The sequence below is a fragment of the Rattus norvegicus genome, chromosome 7 (genome assembly GCF_036323735.1).
Source record: "Rattus norvegicus strain BN/NHsdMcwi chromosome 7, GRCr8, whole genome shotgun sequence".
Classification (NCBI taxonomy): Eukaryota; Metazoa; Chordata; class Mammalia; order Rodentia; family Muridae; genus Rattus; species Rattus norvegicus.
In genome coordinates this window covers 109,696,003-109,718,711 of record NC_086025.1, presented here as the reverse complement: position 1 = coordinate 109,718,711, position 22,709 = coordinate 109,696,003, and the positions used below count along the sequence as shown (strand labels likewise).

The window sequence follows — 22,709 nt, the reverse complement described above, 5'->3', positions numbered from 1 at the left end:
TTGCTCTCCACCCTCACCCAGCGCCGGCCCCACATTCTTTTTCAGTGACTTGTAGTAGGGAGGGAGGAAAGGAGGGGCTTTGCAACTCAGCAGCCTCTCCCAGCTTGCGTTGCTCGGAGGTAGGCCCGCCCAGTGCCTTAGTTTGAGCTCACCTGCCCACTCCACCTGTCCTGTGGGTGCCCAACCTGGCTTCAGCCCCTCCTACCGCCCTCAATGGGGAAGGGACTTGGATCACCATAGGGAGGGGCCAATGCAGATTTAAATGCCTGTGGCGCGGGGCTGCCGGTGTGGAGGGAGCAGAGAGACTGAGGACACTGCGCCAGCCTTGTTCCAACAGGTGGGGAAATGAGTAAGGGCAGTTTGGAAAAACGAAACTGAAAAGCAGTGGGAACCAGAGGCCAGCCGCCTCAGGCGGACTTAGTGAGGGAGCCAGGGGCCCGGCTGTGGGCCCCATTTACCTGGGTGATCTGAGCTCAGGGCTGGAGGTTGGATGTCTTGGGATGGGTGGGGAAACTGAGGCCCCTGCCAGGCTGCTGTGCAGACGCGCGAGGGTGTGGGTATGGGGGTTATCTAGCAGGATATGTAGTATGCTGTTTGACCCTGCAGGTGGGGTAATCCTTCCATCCAGGGTGAGCAGCCACAGGGATAGCCTTTGGGTGGTATCAGGACCCTTGGGAGGAAGAGGAAGGGGGCAGGACTGCGTCCCTACCCCCACTTGCTTATCGTGCCAACCTTGCACGTGGTCACTGACTCCTGGTGCCCTTCTTCATGCTGCTTACAATGGGGCAAAGGCCAGATTTTCAATCTCCATGTGCGCTGGGCTGTCTGCCTGGCCTCTTGGTTCTGTTCTGATCTAGCACAGAGCAAGCAGTAGTAGCAGTGGGCCCTTGTGCCCATCCTTGTCCCAGCCTGAGGTGAGGGACGCACCCTTCGGTGTGGTGACAGAGGGTGTTCGATACCCCAGACATGCTGACCCACTTTTCTCTTGTCACCTCGGGAAGCCTATGGTGGGCCCCTAAGGAGACAGAGAGAGCTTCATCTCTCGTCACTCTTTGCCTAGGGAATGTGTGCGGCCTGGCTTCCTCCAGTTCCTTCATGGCTTAGCTATGGTCCCAAGCCTGGGACTCTGATCTTTTACCTTTATCAACTCTACCTGGGTCTCCTGCCCACCTTGATGGGGTTCTATTTACCCCTCAGGCACCCTGACTTCTTGACCCATACGTCTGGTTGTCTTCCCAGGCAACTGCTGCAGATGCCAAGTGTCTTCTCCTTTCCTCCTGGGAAGAGGCCGGGCCCAGGGAGAGTCAAACCAGGCCCAAGGTCACCCACAAGCCAACAGGGAGTGGCTGGTAACCACAGGCTGCATCTTACACACTAGAGCTCCTTCTCTCGGCCCCACCCCTTCCCCAGACTCCATGCTCTCTGGGTCTTTGTCAGCAGCTGCCCACCCTGAATCTCCTCTTTGTTCAGGGAACCAGAGCCGCTTGCTTAAGTTTGTGTTGGCTTCTCCCTTAGGTCTTGCCCTTCTGCACAAAGCTTGCTTGTCAGGGCTGGCTGTCCAGATCAGGAGGCCACTCAAGACCACGTCCTTCTGACTGTCTCTGTCCCAACTGTAGTTCCAAGGTGTTGTTTCCCACCTTTTCTGGGCAGTGAATTGCTCGTCCTGGATCCCCACCCTCATCCACCCATATTTCAGGGGACACCAGCCTCCACCACCCATGGGCCTCTGCTCTGTGTTCTGTCCTGCCCTGGGCACTGCCAGGCATGGTTCCCCGCCCAGCTCAGTGCTTTCAGGTAGGCAACGAAGGTACCCAAAGCAATGTTGGGAAGCAGAGCCTGGAATGAGTGAGTCAAGATGGTCTTGGATACTGCCATAGAAGGGACAGAGGGCAGGTCGGTGGGAGAGGCTGGTCTGCCATGCTGCCTAACTTGTCCCTGAAAATAGGCGAGTCTGGGCAGAGCTCAGAGGCAGTCTCTAGGATGTCACTGGGTGCCGACTTAAGGAAGTACAGGAAAAAGAAGGTCTGGGGGATGGACCTGTCCCTGTTATCATGACTTTCAGGTCATGCTGGGCGTCTGTTACCTCTTCCAGTCATGTAGAAAAAAAATACCATTGACTCACTACACACTGTTGGCTAGTGTCACCAGGGTGTGACCAGACCTCCCTCACAGGGAGTCTTCTCTTTGACAAGAGTAGCTGTGCATTCTCATGTATTGGCGGCTGCCGCATGGCCGAGGGCCATGTCACAGTGTAGCGGCCCCTCTCTCCCTGCCAGTCAGGTCTGCCCTCACAAATGTACTGTGGACCCTGGACCTCATTCTCCCTGCATGTAGGCAACTGCTTCCGGGCCTTGGCTTCATGGGCCTGAGTAGCTCTTCTAGGACCTGTGGGATGATGACTCTGGGAAATTTATGTTTTAGAACGGAAATACTGTGTCCTGGATATGGCGTTTAGACTGTAGGGTGTCTCCTGGGAACAGAAGTCTAGGACGCGCCTTTAGCCGTTGTCCCCACACCCCGTGTGCCAGCCAGTTCTGTTAGGTAGTGAAAGGGGACCTGGTCAGTCTCACTGACCTCTTGGCTTTCCCACAGTGGACACTTCCTTTTCCATGGCCAAGGAGTTCCTTAGGTCATTCTTCCTAAAGACACGAGACAACCATAAAGTAGCCCTGTGGCCTCACCAAGCTGATGCAGGACCCCAGCTACTCTCAGGCTGTAGGAACTGGTCCATGTCACTGCCAAGGCATAGTCAGTGAGTGGCTGACCAGAGCTCTTCTCCAGAAGGGTTGGCCTGCCCTAGTTTCCTTCTGTGTACCTGTTTCACTTGAGGTCTTGCCCAGGAGTTGGAGGCTGGGTGGCACTTGACTTGTTACACATGCGTCCTTCACCTCTTCTGGGGATACCTGTTTTACTAATTCTTTTTGCAACTCTGTGTGGCTAGACCCATTTGGCTGCTCTTCCTCTGGCTCCTTGAGTGGTCACAGCACCTGGATTCTATTGCTGTGTCTGTGGGCCCTACCTAGGGCCTGTAATCTAATTGATAAGTCTACACTAGTCTGGGAGTCCCAGGATGAACCCATGTCACAAGAAAACTATTACCCATGCCTGACTGCCTTTCTTAGAGAGTCACAGCCTTCTACAGGCTCCAGAGTCAGCCTGCTAATGGTGTATGCTTCCAAGGGTCCTTACCACTACGTTCTGACTGTCCCCTTGTTCTGGTAGATCTTTTCCCTGGCCAACTTGATGCTTGGCCCCTGCCACCCTCTTGGGTTGGTTCCTGACCTCCTTTTGGGCCACTGGACTGAGTTGTGGGAGGCAGGAGGCATTGGTCCCTTCACGGGGCAGGCTCACTATGAAGAGGACCATCCACAGATAGAGGGATATCAAGGGCCTCTATGGATTTGAGAGTTTGGAGTGTATTAATCAAGACATTTCTCCTAACCACCCTGATTTGGGATTCATCCTTGGCAATGGGATCTGCTCCATGTTGAGGTTTACTGTTCTGGTTTGGGGCCCCTAACACTGTATCTGCCTGAGCCTTCCCTCACAGCTGTCCAACTGGTTACTCAGTCTTTTGTGCCCTTACCCCCGCCATCTTGTGTCTTTTACTTTTTTCCATGCCCCAACCTGTACCCTGAGAACATAGCCCACCTCTGAAGAGCTGAGTGCTGGTCCTGATGCTGGCAGCTTGGGCGCTACCTGCTGTACTGCGGGTTGCTGGTGGACACTGCTGACCCTGTTCAGGTACCTGCCAGTTTGTAGGCCTGAGGCCTGAAACTCTGAGCAGCAGGCTGGCAGTAGGTCACTCCAGAAGGCTCAGGAGCAGCCTGGGGGAGGGAATGAAGAATGGCATTTTGTCAAAACTATGCCCGGAATCCCATCTCTGTAGTATTCCTAGGAGCCATGACTTGATAGCCTTCAGACTCTCCCCAAATCATATCAAGAGGCTGAGCCTGTCACAGGTCCTCAGATAGGACAATTCTCAAAAGGATCAGTGGGACCACCTGCTCATAACCCTCCCTAAACTCATCAGTGTCTATTCTACCAGATCATGTGATACCAAAGTCTGACTCATCCACAGGATAGGCTATGCACCTGCCTGGGCCACTCTACCCAGCAAACCAAGCTCACTCCCATTTATCTGTCCTCCATATTCTGCATGTGGTGTAGGCATTGGTGAGGAGCCTCAAAGGTGGTGGCATGATGGACTCCTATGTATGTGGTACAGAAGCCAGGGCCACAGGAAGTCTGGCTGAGAAGTGACAGGATGAGCTTTGAGGTGCTGTGGCAAAACCATGAGGGCTTAGATGGGTGTGAGGTAGACCAGTGGACATCCAGCATGCAGCTATCCCCACCGAAGCACCTTTAAGAACAGACTGGCTATGTGTATGCCTTTAGTCCCAACGCTCAGGAGGCAGAGGCAGGTGGCTGGTCTACAGAGTGAATTCCAGAACAGCCAGAGCTACAAGAGAAGCTGTCTCTCAGAAAACTAAGGAGGGAGGAGGAAGGGAGGGAGGGAGAGAGGGTGAGGGAGAGGGAGAGGGAGAGGGAGAGGGGAGGGAGGGAGGGAGAGAGAGAGAGAGAGAGAGAGAGAGAGAGAGAGAGAGAGAGAGAGAACGATGTGTAAGGGCACTAGATGATCTGTATTGGGAAGGACAGAGACCAGGCTATGACTCCAGGACTGACTGGCTCAAGCTGCAGGTTTAGAGAATCTGGATTCACTGGGCACACAGATTCAAAGTCTGTCTGCTAAGTTCCACAGTACAAATGTGTGCTGGGGAGGGGAAGGCAGGCGCCTCCTAGAGCTCCTGTTAGGAGCAGCCTGGACGAACTTCTGAGCAGAGAGAAGGTTCGGGCAATGCTGAGTCTGTGGGCTAAGAAGAGGACACAGTGCGCTGGCTCAGTTCACAGGGCGGTTGTCTTCTTCGTCTCCCCAGCAAGTCTGCCATCATCTAGGAGAGGCCAGGTGCACTGGATTTGGGCCAACAGGGCTTCAGGATGACCTCATCTTTGTTACAGTCACAGAGATCCTGCTTCCAAATAAGGTCACAGTTGTGTCCTGCAGGTTAGGACTTTGAGTTGCCTTTCTGGACAATCAGTTCAGCCCAGCTCCAAATTTCCACTCCTTGACAAGAGGCCTGCAGCTAGGTGACCAAGGACCAGGCAGGGGTGAAGGCCTAACACACGTCTGAGTCTAAATAAGGCAGGGCTGGGAAGACGGGTGCTTAGGAAGGCCCCAAGCCCTATGCACTAGAATCCTGGATGCTTGAAATAGAAGCCAGATGTGCTCCCCAGGGAGTCCTGAGAGGTAGCTCCTTCCTGGCCTCCGGTCCCTGCGTGTTATGAGTATTCTATGCTAGAAATGTGGACAGACATGTTTATGTCTTTCTACACTGTCGGAATTTATTGACTAGCAACAAATCCACAGGGTCCAGCAGTTTCAAAATGCAAGAATTCGCCATCTAATCCCACCTACTCCCATAATCCAGCTAAGGGGAAGGCAATTTCACTTATTCCAACCTTAATTCCTAAAGCAGCTTTTCTCACCTATCACACGGCACACGGTCAATCTCTTTATGTATTTATATGTTTAAATGCGGCTTAGAGAACAAATATAAGTTAAAGAGGCTGAGGCCGGATTCAAGGAGAGCCTCAGAGTTCTGAGAGGCTGCGGTGACCGGATAACAAGACCAGTGTTGGGAGGGAGCTGCTGCAGTCAGGGTTTGAGAGCAAAGCTGTAGGGTCCGCCTGCAAGGTCAAAGGTGAAAGGCCAAAGCAGGGTCCAAGAAGAGGACATGGCGGGTCCAGGTCCAGAGGGACAGAAAGATAGATGGGCATGGAGTCAAGTAGGGCGTATCAGTGGCAGAGGATAAAGTCGAGCTAAAGCTCCAGCAACAGTTGGGGAATCCTCTGCTCTCTGGTCTTCAATGCACATTCCAGGTATCAGGTAATTGAGTGATGGGAGGCCAGGTCACCAGAGTTAGGTGTCCATCATTTTAAGGGACCCAGGTGAGAGAGGTAGACCCTTTTCTCAGACTGGCATGTCTGATAAGTTCTTGGGCCTGGTTTCCCTGAGATGGTTCTAGCACACCTGTGGTCTTAGTTCATGGTGGTCCATATATGAGGTAGCTTCCTTCCTACTCCCAGGAAGAAGTCATTTCAGTCTGTGCTGGGTACCTGACAGATGGTGCTGTTTGTGGAACCACTCAGGGCCTGCCATCTAACTTCCCTCAAAATGGCAAACGTCAAGTGGTAAAATGGCGTCTCCTAGGGCTAGGCACAGCCTGAAAAAAAACCACTGGTTTGTACAACGCAGTGTAACTTAAAGTAGGGCACAGCCTTGTCTCAAAAGTGTGCTCACACCCTCGCATTGTCTGAGTTTGTTGGGCAGCCTGATTTTTGTTTGTTTGTTTGTTTTTGTTTTTGTGTTTTTCAGACAGGGTTTCTCTGTGTAACAGCCCTGGCTGTCCTGGAACTTGCTCTGTAGACCAGGCTGGCCTCAAACTCACAGAGATCCGCCTGCCTCTCCCTTCCTAGTGCTGGGATTAAAGTCATGTGACAACACCAGGGCAGCCTGTCTTAATCTCTCTTGAAGGGACTTGCAGGTCTGGGTCTTCTCCCCCCCAACAATGAGGTTTCTTTGTGCCTTCGGAGGGCTCTTGGCTACTATGAATCTCTGTGGCTGTTCAGGGATCCTCTCATCCTCATATCTGGATGTGGATTGAGGACTCAGGCGACTTAGAAGGACCTGTGTCTAAGCTTTCTCCCTACCCCCAACCCCACCCCCATGACTGACTGAGTCTTTCTGTCCCCTACAGGACACAAGTGGACTGTAGGCAAGTTCTGCGCTACTAGTTGTCCACGATGAATGGCCAGGCCCCTCCTCATGATGTCGTAGTTGCCAATGGGACTGAGAAATTAATTGTCCCTAAAATCATGAAGAACCAATCGGAAGCCAGCACTCCTTCGAGGCCCCAAGCAAAGGCTGCCCTGCCTACTACAGCCAGAAGTATTGCTGGGGTATATGTGGAGGCCTCAGGGCAGACCCTGAGCATCTATGATGCAATGAAGCAGGGCCTCCTGCCCACTGGGCTTGGGGTGACTTTGCTTGAGGCCCAGGCAGCCACTGGAGGCCTCATGGACCTTGCCCAGGGCCAGCTTCTTCCTGTGTCTGAGGCTCTAAGGCGGGGTCTGGTGGGACTGGAACTAAAGGAGAAATTGTTGGCTGCTGAACGTGCGGTTACTGGCTATCCCGACCCCTATGGGGGTGAAAAGCTGTCCCTCTTCCAGGCCATCAGGAAAGAAGTTGTAGACAAGACCCTGGGGTGGAGATTGCTAGAGGCCCAGCTAGCTACTGGGGGCCTGGTGGACCCAACCCAGGGTGTTCAAGTAGCCCCAGAGCTAGCCTGTCAGCAGGGCCTTTTGGATAAGGAGACATGGCTCAGCCTGATGGAGTCAGAGCCCAGTATGGGTACCCTGGGCTTTTCTGACCCCAACACACTAGAGCAGCTGCCATACTCTGTGCTGTTGGGTAGGTGTGTGCTAGACCCCAGCTCAGGGCTGCCCCTATTGCCCTTAAAGACCACCTTCCACACCCTGGCTGGAGCAGCCAGTGCGGCAATGCTGCTGGAGGCAGGGGTACTAAATGAGGAGACAGTCCGAGGCCTGCAGGAGGGCACACTGGTGGTGTCAGATGTGGGCACACGTCCCGAGGTGCAACGCTATCTGGAAGGCACTGGAGGGTTAGCGGGGGTTGTCCTGTTGCCTGGAGGTCACAAGAAAAGCTTTTTCCAGGCTACGGTTGAACACTCGCTCTCAAAGGGCATTGCTCTACAACTCTTAGAGGCTCAGGCTGCCACCCGCACCCTCGTGCACCCAAGCACAGGCCAGCGTCTTTGGGTGGAAGAGGCAGTCAAGACAGGCCTGGTTGGCCCAGACCTTCATGAGCAGCTCCTGGTTGCAGAACAGGCAGTGACTGGCTATTACGACCCCTTCAGCAGCTCCCGCATCCCCCTTTTCCAGGCTATGAAGAAGGGGCTTGTGGACCAGCCACTGGCTCTGCGCCTCCTGGATGCCCAGGTAGCCACAGGTGGGCTTATATGCCCAGCCCGCAGATTCCGGCTGCCCCTGGAGGCTGCCCTGCGCTTTGGCTGTCTAGATGAAGAGACTCGGCAACGTCTCTCTCAGACAATGGGCTTTTCAGATCCTACCACACATGACCGTCTTCACTATGAACAGCTGTTGGCCCTCTCTGTCACTGACCCAGAGACAGGACTTGCTTTCCTGCCTCTCCTTGGAATGTCCCATGCAAATGAGCCTCAGGGACTCCCATTTATTGATCACTGTACCCGACATGTCTTGAGCAAGGCCACGACCTCCGTCTCTGTAGGGAGGTACCAGGGCCGGCCTGTCTCCCTCTGGGAACTGCTCTTTTCTGAGGCGGTGCCCGTTAAGCAGAGAGCAATGCTTGCCCAGAAGCACCAGAACGGGGCTCTGTCAGTGGAGGCGCTGGCAGCTGAGCTGAAGAGCATTGTTCAGCAGGCTGCAGCAACTGCCAAAGTCACCTTTGCTGGGTTGAGGGACACTGTGACACCGGGCGAGCTGTTGAAGGCTGAGATAATCAACCAGGACCTGTTTGAGCAGCTGGAGCGTGGACAGACCTCAGCCCGAGATGTGGGCAGCCTGGACTCAGTGCAGAGGTACCTGCAGGGCACAGGTTGCATTGCAGGCCTTCTGCTTCCTGACTCCCAGGAACGTCTCAGGATCTATGAGGCTCGTAGCAAGGGGCTCCTCAGGCCTGGCACTGCCCTGATCTTGCTTGAGGCCCAGGCTGCCACAGGCTTTATCATTGACCCAAAAGAGAACAAGAGATACTCTGTAGAGGAGGCGCTGAGGGCTGGTGTCATTGGGCTTGATGTCTATGCAAAGCTCCTATCTGCAGAACGTGCCGTGACTGGCTACACGGACCCCTACTCTGGGGAGCAGATCTCCCTCTTCCAGGCCATGCAGAGAGAACTTATTGTCAGAGACCACGGCATCCGCCTGCTGGAGGCCCAGATCGCCACCGGTGGTGTCATTGACCCTGTGCACAGTCACCGTGTGCCCGTGGACGTGGCCTACCAACGTGGCTACTTTGATCAGATGCTGAACTCTATTCTGCTGGACCCGTCTGATGACACCAAGGGCTTCTTTGACCCCAACACGCATGAAAATCTCACCTACCTGCAGCTTCTGGAGCGCTGTATACATGACTCTGAGACGGGCCTCCACCTCCTGCCCCTTAGTGGTACACGACCCCAGCTGGTAGATAGCTCCACTCGGCAGGCCTTCCAGAATCTACTGATCTCAGTGAAATACGGGCGGTTCCGGGGGCAGAGGGTTTCTGCGTGGGAACTGATAAACTCTGAATATTTCAAAGAGGACTGGAGGAGACAGCTACTGCGGCGCTGTCAGCAGCGCAAGATCACATTGGAGCAGGTCACTCAGCTGCTGGAGAAAGAGATGAGGAGGTGGGCAGATGTCACACTGCCTGCCCTACAGGGCCAGGTCACTGCCTACCAGCTCCTAGAGGCCCACATCATCAACCAGGAGCTCCTGGACCAGGTACTGACAGGGACGGTCAGCCCAGATGCCCTCCTTCACATGAGCGATGTTCGCAGGTACCTTCAGGGCTCAGGCACCGTGGGTGGTGTGCTATTACAACCCTCCAACCAGCGAATCAGTCTCTACCAGGCCATGAAGCAGAAGCTGCTGGCGCCTAGTGTAGCTTTGGCCTTGCTGGAGGCCCAGGCAGCCACTGGGGCCATCACCGACCCCTGCAGTATGCAGACCCTGTCAGTAGATGAAGCTGTGTGCCGGGGAGTGGTGGGAGCAGAAGTGTACCACAAGCTGAAGCAAGCAGAACATTCTATCACTGGTTACAGAGATCCCTTTTCTGGGAAAACGGTATCCCTGTTCGGGGCCATGAAGAAGGGCCTTGTTCCTGTGGAGCAGGCAACCCGCCTACTAGAGGCCCAGGTGTCCACAGGAGGGGTCGTTGACCCCACAACCCACCTCCACCTCCCCATGTCTGTGGCCGTTCAGCGCGGTTGCATCGATCAAGAGATGGAGGTGGCCTTGTCCAGATCTCCTGAGACCTTTCCCACACCCGATGGCCGGGGGCATGCCAGCTATGCCCAGCTTCTGGAACAGTGTCTCCAGGATGAACCCTCTGGGCTTCACCTCCTGCCCCTGACAGAAGATGCCCCCAGCGTCCCCACTGACACACAGATCCAGGAGAGCCTGCAAGCATTGGCTGGCACTGAAGATGGTTTGTCCCTCTGGGACTCGCTTACCTCTTGTCACTTTACCGAGGAGCAGCGCAATGGCTTCCTTGAAGATGTGAGGGTTGGGAAGACATCTGTGTCACAGCTACAGGACATTGTACGCAGCTGGGTGCAAACAGCAAAGCTCCTGGCCCGGGCCCGCATCACCGTACCGGGCCCACAGGGTGAGGTCCCTGCCGTTTGGCTACGAGATGCTGGTATTATCACCCAAGAGACACTGGAAGCTCTGGCACAGGGCGTTCAGTCACCGGATGAGGTAGCTGAACAGCCTGCTGTGAAGGCCTGCCTCTGGGGTACAGGCTGTGTGGCCGGTGTGCTGCTCCAGCCCTCAGGGACCAAGTTGAGCATTGCTCAGGCTGTAAGAGATGGCCTCCTGCCCGCAGGCCTGGGCCAGCAGCTGCTGGAGGCCCAGGTGGCATCCGGCTTCCTGGTCAATCCACTAACCAACCAGAGACTGTCAGTGCACGATGCAGTGAAGGCTGGCTTGGTGGGCGTGGAGCTGAGTGAACAGCTCAGGCAAGTAGAGAGGGCTGTGACAGGATACTCAGACCCCTTTTCAGGAGGCCTCCTTTCTCTGTGGCAGGCCAAGGAAAAGGGGCTTGTATCCCAAAGTGAGGCCTTTCCTCTCCTGCAAGTCCAGCTGGCCACAGGGGGTGTTGTGGACCCTGTCCATAGAGTGCACCTGCCCCAGGCAGTGGCCTACAAGCTTGGCCTCCTGGATGAGCAGACAAGCCAGGCTCTGACTGCCACTGGGGAGGAAAACAAGCTCTTTTTTGACCCCAACTCCCGTGAGAAGGTGACATACCAGCAGCTCAAGGAACTCTGTGTGCTGGATGCTGACACTGGCCTGTGGCTGCTGCCACTGCCCCAGGACACTGTGCTTGAGGTGGATGACCATACTGCAGTGGCACTGAGAGCTATGAAGGTGCCCATCAACATGGGGAGGTTCCAAGGACATAGTGTGTCACTCTGGGACCTGCTACACTCTGAGTATGTTGGAGCTGAAAAGCGGAGGGAGCTGGTGGCACTTTGTTGTTCCGGGAGGGCTGCTGCCCTGCGACAGGTCATCAGTATGGTCACCACCCTGGTGGAGGCGGCAGAGAAGCAGCCCCCACAGGCCACCTTCAAAGGGCTCCGGAAGCAGGTTTCAGCAGGGGACTTGTTTAGGTCCCAACTGATCACCAAGCAGACACTGGATGAGCTCAACCAGGGAAAGAGGACAGTCGAGGAAGTGACAGAGATGGATAGTGTAAGGAGGTCCCTGGAAGGAGGCAACTTCATTGCTGGGGTCCTTATTCGGGATACAAAAGAGAAGATGAGTATCCCAGAGGCCTTGAGAAGGCACATTCTGAGGCCAGGCACAGCCCTGGTGCTGCTGGAGGCACAGGCGGCCACCGGTTTCATCATTGACCCCGTGGAGAACCGGAAGCTAACTGTAGAGCAGGCATTCCAGGCAGGGATGTTTGGTAAGGAAACCTACACGAAGCTGTTATCAGCTGAGCGTGCCGTCACCGGCTATACAGACCCCTACACAGGAGAACAGATCTCTCTCTTTCAGGCCATGCAGAGGGACCTCATTGTCAGGGACCATGGCATCCGCCTGCTGGAAGCCCAGATTGCTACAGGTGGCATCATTGACCCTGTACACAGCCACCGTGTGCCGGTGGATGTGGCCTACCAACGTGGCTACTTCAATGAGGAGATGAACCGTGTGCTGGCTGACCCAAGTGATGATACCAAGGGCTTCTTCGACCCCAACACCCACGAGAACCTCACGTACCTCCAGCTGCTGGAGCGCTGCGTGGAGGACCCCGAGACAGGCCTGTACATGTTGGAAATTGTAAAGAAGGGAGAAATCTACGTGTACATTGATGAGGCCACAAGGCAAGTGCTGAGATCCAGAACTATGAAAATGCACATAGGGAAGTTTGCAGGCCAGACGGTATCCGTGTGGGACCTTTTATCCTCCCAGTATTTTACAGAAGGAAGGAAAAGAAAGCTTTTGCGGGAATACAGGGCCCAGAACATAGGCCTAGAAAAACTGCTGGAGGTTATTACCTCTACTGTGGAAGACACAGAGAAGCAAAGCCAAATATTCAAAGTACCGGGCATTCATGGCGATGTGACGGCTGTGGAACTATTCAACTCCGGAATCCTTGATAAGAGGACCCTGGACGCGCTCCACAGTGGGGAGAGAGGGCGCCAGGACCTCTGCCAGCTGGAGCATATAAAAATCTACCTGGAAGGCACCAATTGCATTGCTGGAGTGACAGCACCACTAACCCAGAAGGTGATGAGCTTCTACAAGGCCAGCAAGGAAGAGCTCATCCCCGCAGGGTTTGCAGCCCAGTTACTGGAAGCACAGGCTGCCACTGGGTACTTAATGGACCCTTGCTCCCGCCGGAGGTTGTGTGTGGATGAGGCCATAGCAGCTGGCCTGGTGGGTGAAGACCTGAGAGAGAGGCTTGTGAGCGCAGAGAAGGCAGCGAAGGGCTATGAAGACCCAGCCACAGGGGAGACTCTTCCACTGTTCCAGGCCATGGAGAAGAAGTTAGTTGGGAGGGAGGAGGCCCTGAGGCTGCTGGAGGTGCAGGTGGCCACGGGTGGGGTCATTGACCCACTACACCGCCATCGTATCCCTCTGGATGTAGCCTGTCAGAGGGGATGTCTGTGTGAAGACATCATTGTGCTCATTGCTGACCAAAAGCATATGAGGAGAAGGTTCGTGGATCCCAACACACAAGAAAAGGTCACATACCAGGAGCTGCAGGACCGGTGCCGGAAGGAGGAGAAGTCAGGCTGGGCACTGTTCCCAGTGGTCAAGGACAAAAAAGACATGGACTATGTTGATGAGGCCACCAAAAGGGCCCTGGAGGCAGAGCAGGTGGAAGTGACTGTGGGGAGATACAGAGGCCAGAAGCCATCCGTGTGGGAGCTGCTGAACTCAGAATATTTTTCTGAGGAGAAGAAGATTGAATTAGTTAGAATATACAAAGAAGACACAGCCCGGGCACTGCAGAAAGTTGTAAAACTTATTCTAAAAATCATTGCAGACAAGGAAGGGAGAAGCAGGCAACTCTGGTTCCGAGGATTACGAACTCAGGTCACAGCTGAGGAACTGCTGAGGGCAGCGGTCATCACCAGAAAGACTCTGGAGGACCTGGAGGAGGGCAGAGCCACAGTGGATCAGATTGAAGAGACGGAAGATGTGAAGAGATACCTGAAGGGCACCAGCTGCATAGCGGGTATCCTGGTGCCCGTGCAGGGGGAGCCTGGCCGTCAGGAGAAGATGAGCATCTATCAGGCCATGTGGAAGGGCCTGCTGAGGCCCGGCACAGCCCTGGTGCTGCTGGAGGCTCAGGCGGCCACCGGCTTCATCATTGACCCGGTGCACAACCGCAGACTGTCTGTGGAGGAGGCCGTGGCTGCAGGCGTGGTGGGGGGAGAGATCCAGGAGAAGCTGCTGGCTGCTGAGCGTGCTGTCACTGGCTACACGGACCCCTACACTGGGGAGCAGATCTCCCTCTTCCAGGCCATGCAGAGGGACCTCATTGTGAAAGACCATGGCATTCGCCTCCTGGAAGCCCAGATCGCCACAGGTGGTGTCATTGACCCCGTGCATAGCCACCGTGTTCCCGTGGACGTGGCCTACAAACGTGGCTACTTTGATGAGGAGATGAACAGCATTTTGGCAGACCCTGGTGATGACACCAAGGGCTTCTTTGACCCCAACACGCACGAGAACCTCACGTATCTGCAGCTGCTCAGGCGCTGTGTGCGGGACCCAGAGACCGGGTTCTACATGCTGCAGCTGGCAGGAAAGGGCTCCAGTGTGTACCACGTGAGCGAGGACCTGAGACGTGCCCTGCGAGAGGCCCGTGTGAGCCCAGGCACAGTCGACTTCCAGGGCCAGAGCATCTCTGTGTGGGAGCTTCTCTTCTACAGAGAGGTGCCCGAGAGTCTGCGCCAGGACCTGCTGCGCCGGTACCAGGCAGGTGGACTGAGCGTTCAGGACGTGAGCACCACACTCACCTCACTGCTGGCCCGAACCAAGGAGGGGAGCCCACGTGCTGATCCGCAAGGAACCCTGGGGAAGGCCACCATGGAAGTAAAACGGGGTCATCTCCGGGGCCATGAGGTCCCAGTGTGGGACGTTCTGACATCCAACTATGTGAGCAGGGACACCCGGAAGGAGCTGCTGGCCCAGTTCAGCTCTGGGGCACTGACTCTGCCCATGCTGAAGAGGAGACTGACCACCATTATTGAAGAGACCGAGGAGACACAGGAGTCCCAGGCAGGGCACAGTGTCACCTCCCTTAAGCAACAGGAGTCTGCGGCCGGAAGCTCAGGGGCCTACGCTGACAAGGGCGAAGCTGGGGACAGCACAGACAGTGCCAGGCAGCAACAGGAGCAGACCCTGCGTGCTGCCACCATGCAGGTACGCCGTGGGCAGTTCCGGGACCAGCCAGTTTCAGTGTGGAAAGTCCTGTTCTCCTCCTACCTAAGTGAGACCCGCCGGGAGGAGCTCCTGTCCCAGCACTTGGCCGGCAGGCTGGGGGTCAATGAACTAATTTCCATCCTCGTCCAAGTCATCGAGGAGACAGAAGAGCGGCTCAGCAGGGTGTCTTTACCGGGCCTGAGGCGCCAGGTGACCGTATCCGAGTTGGGTAACACTGGCATCCTGGACCCTGATACCATGCGAGAACTGGCCCAGGGCACCAGGACCATAGATGAGGTGACAGAGATGGACTCTGTCAAGCGCTACCTGAAGGGCACCAGCTGCATAGCGGGTATCCTGGTGCCCGTGCAGGGGGAGCCTGGCCGTCAGGAGAAGATGAGCATCTATCAGGCCATGTGGAAGGGCCTGCTGAGGCCCGGCACAGCCCTGGTGCTGCTGGAGGCTCAGGCGGCCACCGGCTTCATCATTGACCCGGTGCACAACCGCAGACTGTCTGTGGAGGAGGCCGTGGCTGCAGGCGTGGTGGGGGGAGAGATCCAGGAGAAGCTGCTGGCTGCTGAGCGTGCTGTCACTGGCTACACGGACCCCTACACTGGGGAGCAGATCTCCCTCTTCCAGGCCATGCAGAGGGACCTCATTGTGAAAGACCATGGCATTCGCCTCCTGGAAGCCCAGATCGCCACAGGTGGTGTCATTGACCCCGTGCATAGCCACCGTGTTCCCGTGGACGTGGCCTACAAACGTGGCTACTTTGATGAGGAGATGAACAGCATTTTGGCAGACCCTGGTGATGACACCAAGGGCTTCTTTGACCCCAACACGCACGAGAACCTCACGTATCTGCAGCTGCTCAGGCGCTGTGTGCGGGACCCAGAGACCGGGTTCTACATGCTGCAGCTGGCAGGAAAGGGCTCCAGTGTGTACCACGTGAGCGAGGACCTGAGACGTGCCCTGCGAGAGGCCCGTGTGAGCCCAGGCACAGTCGACTTCCAGGGCCAGAGCATCTCTGTGTGGGAGCTTCTCTTCTACAGAGAGGTGCCCGAGAGTCTGCGCCAGGACCTGCTGCGCCGGTACCAGGCAGGTGGACTGAGCGTTCAGGACGTGAGCACCACACTCACCTCACTGCTGGCCCGAACCAAGGAGGGGAGCCCACGTGCTGATCCGCAAGGAACCCTGGGGAAGGCCACCATGGAAGTAAAACGGGGTCATCTCCGGGGCCATGAGGTCCCAGTGTGGGACGTTCTGACATCCAACTATGTGAGCAGGGACACCCGGAAGGAGCTGCTGGCCCAGTTCAGCTCTGGGGCACTGACTCTGCCCATGCTGAAGAGGAGACTGACCACCATTATTGAAGAGACCGAGGAGACACAGGAGTCCCAGGCAGGGCACAGTGTCACCTCCCTTAAGCAACAGGAGTCTGCGGCCGGAAGCTCAGGGGCCTACGCTGACAAGGGCGAAGCTGGGGACAGCACAGACAGTGCCAGGCAGCAACAGGAGCAGACCCTGCGTGCTGCCACCATGCAGGTACGCCGTGGGCAGTTCCGGGACCAGCCAGTTTCAGTGTGGAAAGTCCTGTTCTCCTCCTACCTAAGTGAGACCCGCCGGGAGGAGCTCCTGTCCCAGCACTTGGCCGGCAGGCTGGGGGTCAATGAACTAATTTCCATCCTCGTCCAAGTCATCGAGGAGACAGAAGAGCGGCTCAGCAGGGTGTCTTTACCGGGCCTGAGGCGCCAGGTGACCGTATCCGAGTTGGGTAACACTGGCATCCTGGACCCTGATACCATGCGAGAACTGGCCCAGGGCACCAGGACCATAGATGAGGTGACAGAGATGGACTCTGTCAAGCGCTACCTGAAGGGCACCAGCTGCATAGCGGGTATCCTGGTGCCCGTGCAGGGGGAGCCTGGCCGTCAGGAGAAGATGAGCATCTATCAGGCCATGTGGAAGGGCCTGCTGAGGCCCGGCACAGCCCTGGTGCTGCTGGAGGCTCAGGCGGCCACCGGCTTCATCATTGACCCGGTGCACAACCGCAGACTGTCTGTGGAGGAGGCCGTGGCTGCAGGCGTGGTGGGGGGAGAGATCCAGGAGAAGCTGCTGGCTGCTGAGCGTGCTGTCACTGGCTACACGGACCCCTACACTGGGGAGCAGATCTCCCTCTTCCAGGCCATGCAGAGGGACCTCATTGTGAAAGACCATGGCATTCGCCTCCTGGAAGCCCAGATCGCCACAGGTGGTGTCATTGACCCCGTGCATAGCCACCGTGTTCCCGTGGACGTGGCCTACAAACGTGGCTACTTTGATGAGGAGATGAACAGCATTTTGGCAGACCCTGGTGATGACACCAAGGGCTTCTTTGACCCCAACACGCACGAGAACCTCACGTATCTGCAGCTGCTCAGGCGCTGTGTGCGGGACCCAGAGACCGGGTTCTACATGCTGCAGCTGGCAGGAAAGGGCTCCAGTGTGTACCACGTGAGCGAGGACCTGAGACGTGCCCTGCGAGAGGCCCGTGTGAGCCCAGGCACAGTCGACTTCCAGGGCCAGAGCATCTCTGTGTGGGAGCTTCTCTTCTACAGAGAGGTGCCCGAGAGTCTGCGCCAGGACCTGCTGCGCCGGTACCAGGCAGGTGGACTGAGCGTTCAGGACGTGAGCACCACACTCACCTCACTGCTGGCCCGAACCAAGGAGGGGAGCCCACGTGCTGATCCGCAAGGAACCCTGGGGAAGGCCACCATGGAAGTAAAACGGGGTCATCTCCGGGGCCATGAGGTCCCAGTGTGGGACGTTCTGACATCCAACTATGTGAGCAGGGACACCCGGAAGGAGCTGCTGGCCCAGTTCAGCTCTGGGGCACTGACTCTGCCCATGCTGAAGAGGAGACTGACCACCATTATTGAAGAGACCGAGGAGACACAGGAGTCCCAGGCAGGGCACAGTGTCACCTCCCTTAAGCAACAGGAGTCTGCGGCCGGAAGCTCAGGGGCCTACGCTGACAAGGGCGAAGCTGGGGACAGCACAGACAGTGCCAGGCAGCAACAGGAGCAGACCCTGCGTGCTGCCACCATGCAGGTACGCCGTGGGCAGTTCCGGGACCAGCCAGTTTCAGTGTGGAAAGTCCTGTTCTCCTCCTACCTAAGTGAGACCCGCCGGGAGGAGCTCCTGTCCCAGCACTTGGCCGGCAGGCTGGGGGTCAATGAACTAATTTCCATCCTCGTCCAAGTCATCGAGGAGACAGAAGAGCGGCTCAGCAGGGTGTCTTTACCGGGCCTGAGGCGCCAGGTGACCGTATCCGAGTTGGGTAACACTGGCATCCTGGACCCTGATACCATGCGAGAACTGGCCCAGGGCACCAGGACCATAGATGAGGTGACAGAGATGGACTCTGTCAAGCGCTACCTGAAGGGCACCAGCTGCATAGCGGGTATCCTGGTGCCCGTGCAGGGGGAGCCTGGCCGTCAGGAGAAGATGAGCATCTATCAGGCCATGTGGAAGGGCCTGCTGAGGCCCGGCACAGCCCTGGTGCTGCTGGAGGCTCAGGCGGCCACCGGCTTCATCATTGACCCGGTGCACAACCGCAGACTGTCTGTGGAGGAGGCCGTGGCTGCAGGCGTGGTGGGGGGAGAGATCCAGGAGAAGCTGCTGGCTGCTGAGCGTGCTGTCACTGGCTACACGGACCCCTACACTGGGGAGCAGATCTCCCTCTTCCAGGCCATGCAGAGGGACCTCATTGTGAAAGACCATGGCATTCGCCTCCTGGAAGCCCAGATCGCCACAGGTGGTGTCATTGACCCCGTGCATAGCCACCGTGTTCCCGTGGACGTGGCCTACAAACGTGGCTACTTTGATGAGGAGATGAACAGCATTTTGGCAGACCCTGGTGATGACACCAAGGGCTTCTTTGACCCCAACACGCACGAGAACCTCACGTATCTGCAGCTGCTCAGGCGCTGTGTGCGGGACCCAGAGACCGGGTTCTACATGCTGCAGCTGGCAGGAAAGGGCTCCAGTGTGTACCACGTGAGCGAGGACCTGAGACGTGCCCTGCGAGAGGCCCGTGTGAGCCCAGGCACAGTCGACTTCCAGGGCCAGAGCATCTCTGTGTGGGAGCTTCTCTTCTACAGAGAGGTGCCCGAGAGTCTGCGCCAGGACCTGCTGCGCCGGTACCAGGCAGGTGGACTGAGCGTTCAGGACGTGAGCACCACACTCACCTCACTGCTGGCCCGAACCAAGGAGGGGAGCCCACGTGCTGATCCGCAAGGAACCCTGGGGAAGGCCACCATGGAAGTAAAACGGGGTCATCTCCGGGGCCATGAGGTCCCAGTGTGGGACGTTCTGACATCCAACTATGTGAGCAGGGACACCCGGAAGGAGCTGCTGGCCCAGTTCAGCTCTGGGGCACTGACTCTGCCCATGCTGAAGAGGAGACTGACCACCATTATTGAAGAGACCGAGGAGACACAGGAGTCCCAGGCAGGGCACAGTGTCACCTCCCTTAAGCAACAGGAGTCTGCGGCCGGAAGCTCAGGGGCCTACGCTGACAAGGGCGAAGCTGGGGACAGCACAGACAGTGCCAGGCAGCAACAGGAGCAGACCCTGCGTGCTGCCACCATGCAGGTACGCCGTGGGCAGTTCCGGGACCAGCCAGTTTCAGTGTGGAAAGTCCTGTTCTCCTCCTACCTAAGTGAGACCCGCCGGGAGGAGCTCCTGTCCCAGCACTTGGCCGGCAGGCTGGGGGTCAATGAACTAATTTCCATCCTCGTCCAAGTCATCGAGGAGACAGAAGAGCGGCTCAGCAGGGTGTCTTTCCCTGGCCTGAGGCGTCAGGTGACCGCATCCGAGTTGAGTATCACTGGCATCCTGGACCCTGATACCATGCGAGAACTGGCCCAGGGCACCAGGACCATAGATGAGGTGACAGAGATGGACTCTGTCAAGCGCTACCTGAAGGGCACCAGCTGCATAGCGGGTATCCTGGTGCCCGTGCAGGGGGAGCCTGGCCGTCAGGAGAAGATGAGCATCTATCAGGCCATGTGGAAGGGCCTGCTGAGGCCCGGCACAGCCCTGGTGCTGCTGGAGGCTCAGGCGGCCACCGGCTTCATCATTGACCCGGTGCACAACCGCAGACTGTCTGTGGAGGAGGCCGTGGCTGAAGGCGTGGTAGGCGGGGAGATCAGAGAGAAGCTGCTCTCTGCTGAGCGTGCTGTCACTGGGTACACGGACCCCTACACTGGGGAGCAGATCTCCCTCTTCCAGGCCATGCAGAGGGACCTCATTGTCAAGAACCATGGCATTCGCCTCCTGGAAGCCCAGATCGCCACAGGTGGTGTCATTGACCCCGTGCATAGCCACCGTGTTCCCGTGGACGTGGCCTACAAACGTGGCTACTTTGATGAGGAGATGAACAGCATTTTGGCAGACCCTGGTGATGACACCAAGGGCTTCTTTGACCCCAACACACACGAGAATCTCACGTACCTACAGCTTTTGCAGAGAGCTACAGTTGAACCAGAGACAGGATTGTTGTTTCTTTCCCTCCTTAAGGGCTGAAAAAAAAATTTTTTTTTGTTATTCCTGGGACTTAATGGAAGGTACCTCACTATTCTCATAGAGCTTGACCTGTATCATTGGTTTCTTCTAATACTCTCATTTCTTTTTTATTAAGGTGTAATTTTTTAGGTAATGCTCTTTTCTTGCTACCCTTGTGCTTGTGATTGGTACTTTTGTGTCCCATATATTTTCTCCCTCCTTTTGTCTATATTGAGTTTTTTTTGGCAACCCTCTATAATTTCCTCCTGTTTTTCCTTATGACTGTTTTCTGTTGCTGTTTTAGGGAGCATGACCTTGGAGGGTTTTGGGTTTGGTATTTTGGTTCCAAGACAAAGTTTCCCTTGGCTCTCTTCATACTCACTCTGTTGAACAGTCTGGTGTCAAACTCAGAGATTCACCTGCCTCTGCGTCCCAAAGACTGACATTAAAGTCTTGTGCCACCACTGCCCAGTCAAAGAGGTGGTCTTTTAATTGAGGCTTTCTCTGACAGCATGGCAATCGTTCGATATGCTGTGCCCACTCTTCTCAAATTGGCAATCTTTTCTATTGGTTTCCCAGTCTCTGGGATTGCACGTGTAAATCACCCGGCTTGGACAAAACCTTCAACGTTTTTAATATGGCCACTTTTGTACACGGTATGTCTTGATTTGCTGCCTGTATTTAGTATCATGCTGTTCATCTTCTGTCCATGTACCTCTGAGACATCTCGGTTCCGTGTATCACAGTTTTTAGTGCACACATATCTTTTGATAATAAATGAATGTTCTGCCCTCAGGAGGACTCATTTGTGCTGCTGTTGCCTGTATGAGTTGCTCTGTCAGTGTGTGCTGAGTATTGACCAGAGCTTGCTCTCATCTGCATGCAGTTCAGTCTTGTGGGTTCCCATAAGTACCAACTAGCTAGGCAACCTCTGTCGCAGTTGGTTTGCCCGAATAGGACCAGCATTCCTGATCTCTTGAATGATTTAAGTCTCTTCTTTCGTTTCATTGAGAAAATGGTTTATTTGGACTCGGTGTTGGGAAGATTCAAGGGACAGGTTTTCCTCTGGTCATGGGTTTCTCTCTGACAGAGTCCCAAAGTAGTTAGAACACCTCAAGAATGCTATTTAAGGACAAAACAAAACCAAGGAGGGTTGGGAGGACAAAACAACAGGGCTTAGAGCTATGTTTCAGAGGTTAAGAACTTCTGGCCGCTCTTTCAGCAGACTTGGGTTTGGTTAGCCACATAGTGACTCATCACTGTCCATAATTCCTGTTCAAATGGGTTCAACCCCCTCTTCCCACTTCCCAGGGCACCTGATACCCAGGTGGCACACATACATGCCTGTAGGCAAAGCACTCAGACACAGAAAATGAAATCAAACTGAAAACATTAACTGCTGGTTTTTATTTTAATTTTATTTATATATTATCGTTTTTTCATTTTTATATCTTTATTTGCTTTTGTGGTGTGAATGTTTTGCCATGCATATATGTCTATTTGACCCAATGTGCCTAGCTTCTGTTCAGATCAGAGGAGGGTTTCAGATCACCTGCAACTGGTGGCTGGGAGCCATTATGTGGGTGCTGGGAATTGAACCTGGGTCTGCCAGTGCTCTTAAATGTTGAGCCATCTCTCCAGCCCCCAGACCTCCATCCTCAAAGCTCTCGTTTGCATCTTAGGCATTTGAAGCTTCAGTTACAAAACTTTCATTCTTAATGCAGAGATTAAACAGGGGAGCCAAACAGTCTGAAACCCAGGCTACCCAGGTTGTCAGAGGTTGCTGCTAAGCCATGCCCCTAGGAGGGCTCCAGAATGCAGTTAATCATGACTGTGTGACTAGCTGGGTCAGGTATGGAGGGCAGGGATGTGGTCGGCTTCCTTCACTCGCTCAGTAGGGTGCCTGCAGTGGCCTTGGCTGCCTCCGGGTTGTTTAGAAGAACCTTCACAGGCTACTTGCAATGTCTCTGGGCATAGTTTCCCCGATCTGATCCCATTTGGACTGTGCTGAACTTCCTTGTACCAGGAATTTATATCTTTCCCCCCAAATCTGGGACATCTTCAGCCTTCTTATTTCAAACTGCTTTCCTATGGACCTCTCTTTTTTTTCCCCCCTTCGAAACTTCAGATGCAGTGATCTTAGCTCCTGTTTGTCTCTTTGAAGTTCTTTTCCACAGCTCAGATTGGAGGGTTATTTTTTTCCTGTCTGTGATCTATAAATAATATAAATGTATAGAATCCTATAAATATAACAGTGTCTGGCCGATTGGCTGGTTGTGTTGGGTGGTACTAAGCGGTAAGCCTAACATGCTATTTTAGACTTTCTCCCGATTCTTCTAACACCTGGGCCATCATCACTGCCGTTTGTCAACTGTCGTCTCTCTCCAGACTCACTCAAC

The 22,709-nt window shown here is 55.3% G+C and overlaps 1 protein-coding gene across 1 annotated transcript; it reads left to right on the top strand.

The window, feature by feature from the left end:
• The first annotated feature begins 243 nt into the window (after positions 1-243).
• Positions 244-21,105, top strand: Eppk1 (epiplakin 1). Its single transcript, NM_001398964.1, has 2 exons — positions 244-337; positions 6,819-21,105. Exon 2 carries the CDS (start codon positions 6,865-6,867, stop codon positions 20,329-20,331), a length of 13,467 nt encoding a protein of 4,488 aa, NP_001385893.1. The 5' UTR covers positions 244-337; positions 6,819-6,864; the 3' UTR covers positions 20,332-21,105.
• The last annotated feature ends 1,604 nt before the right edge of the window (positions 21,106-22,709 follow it).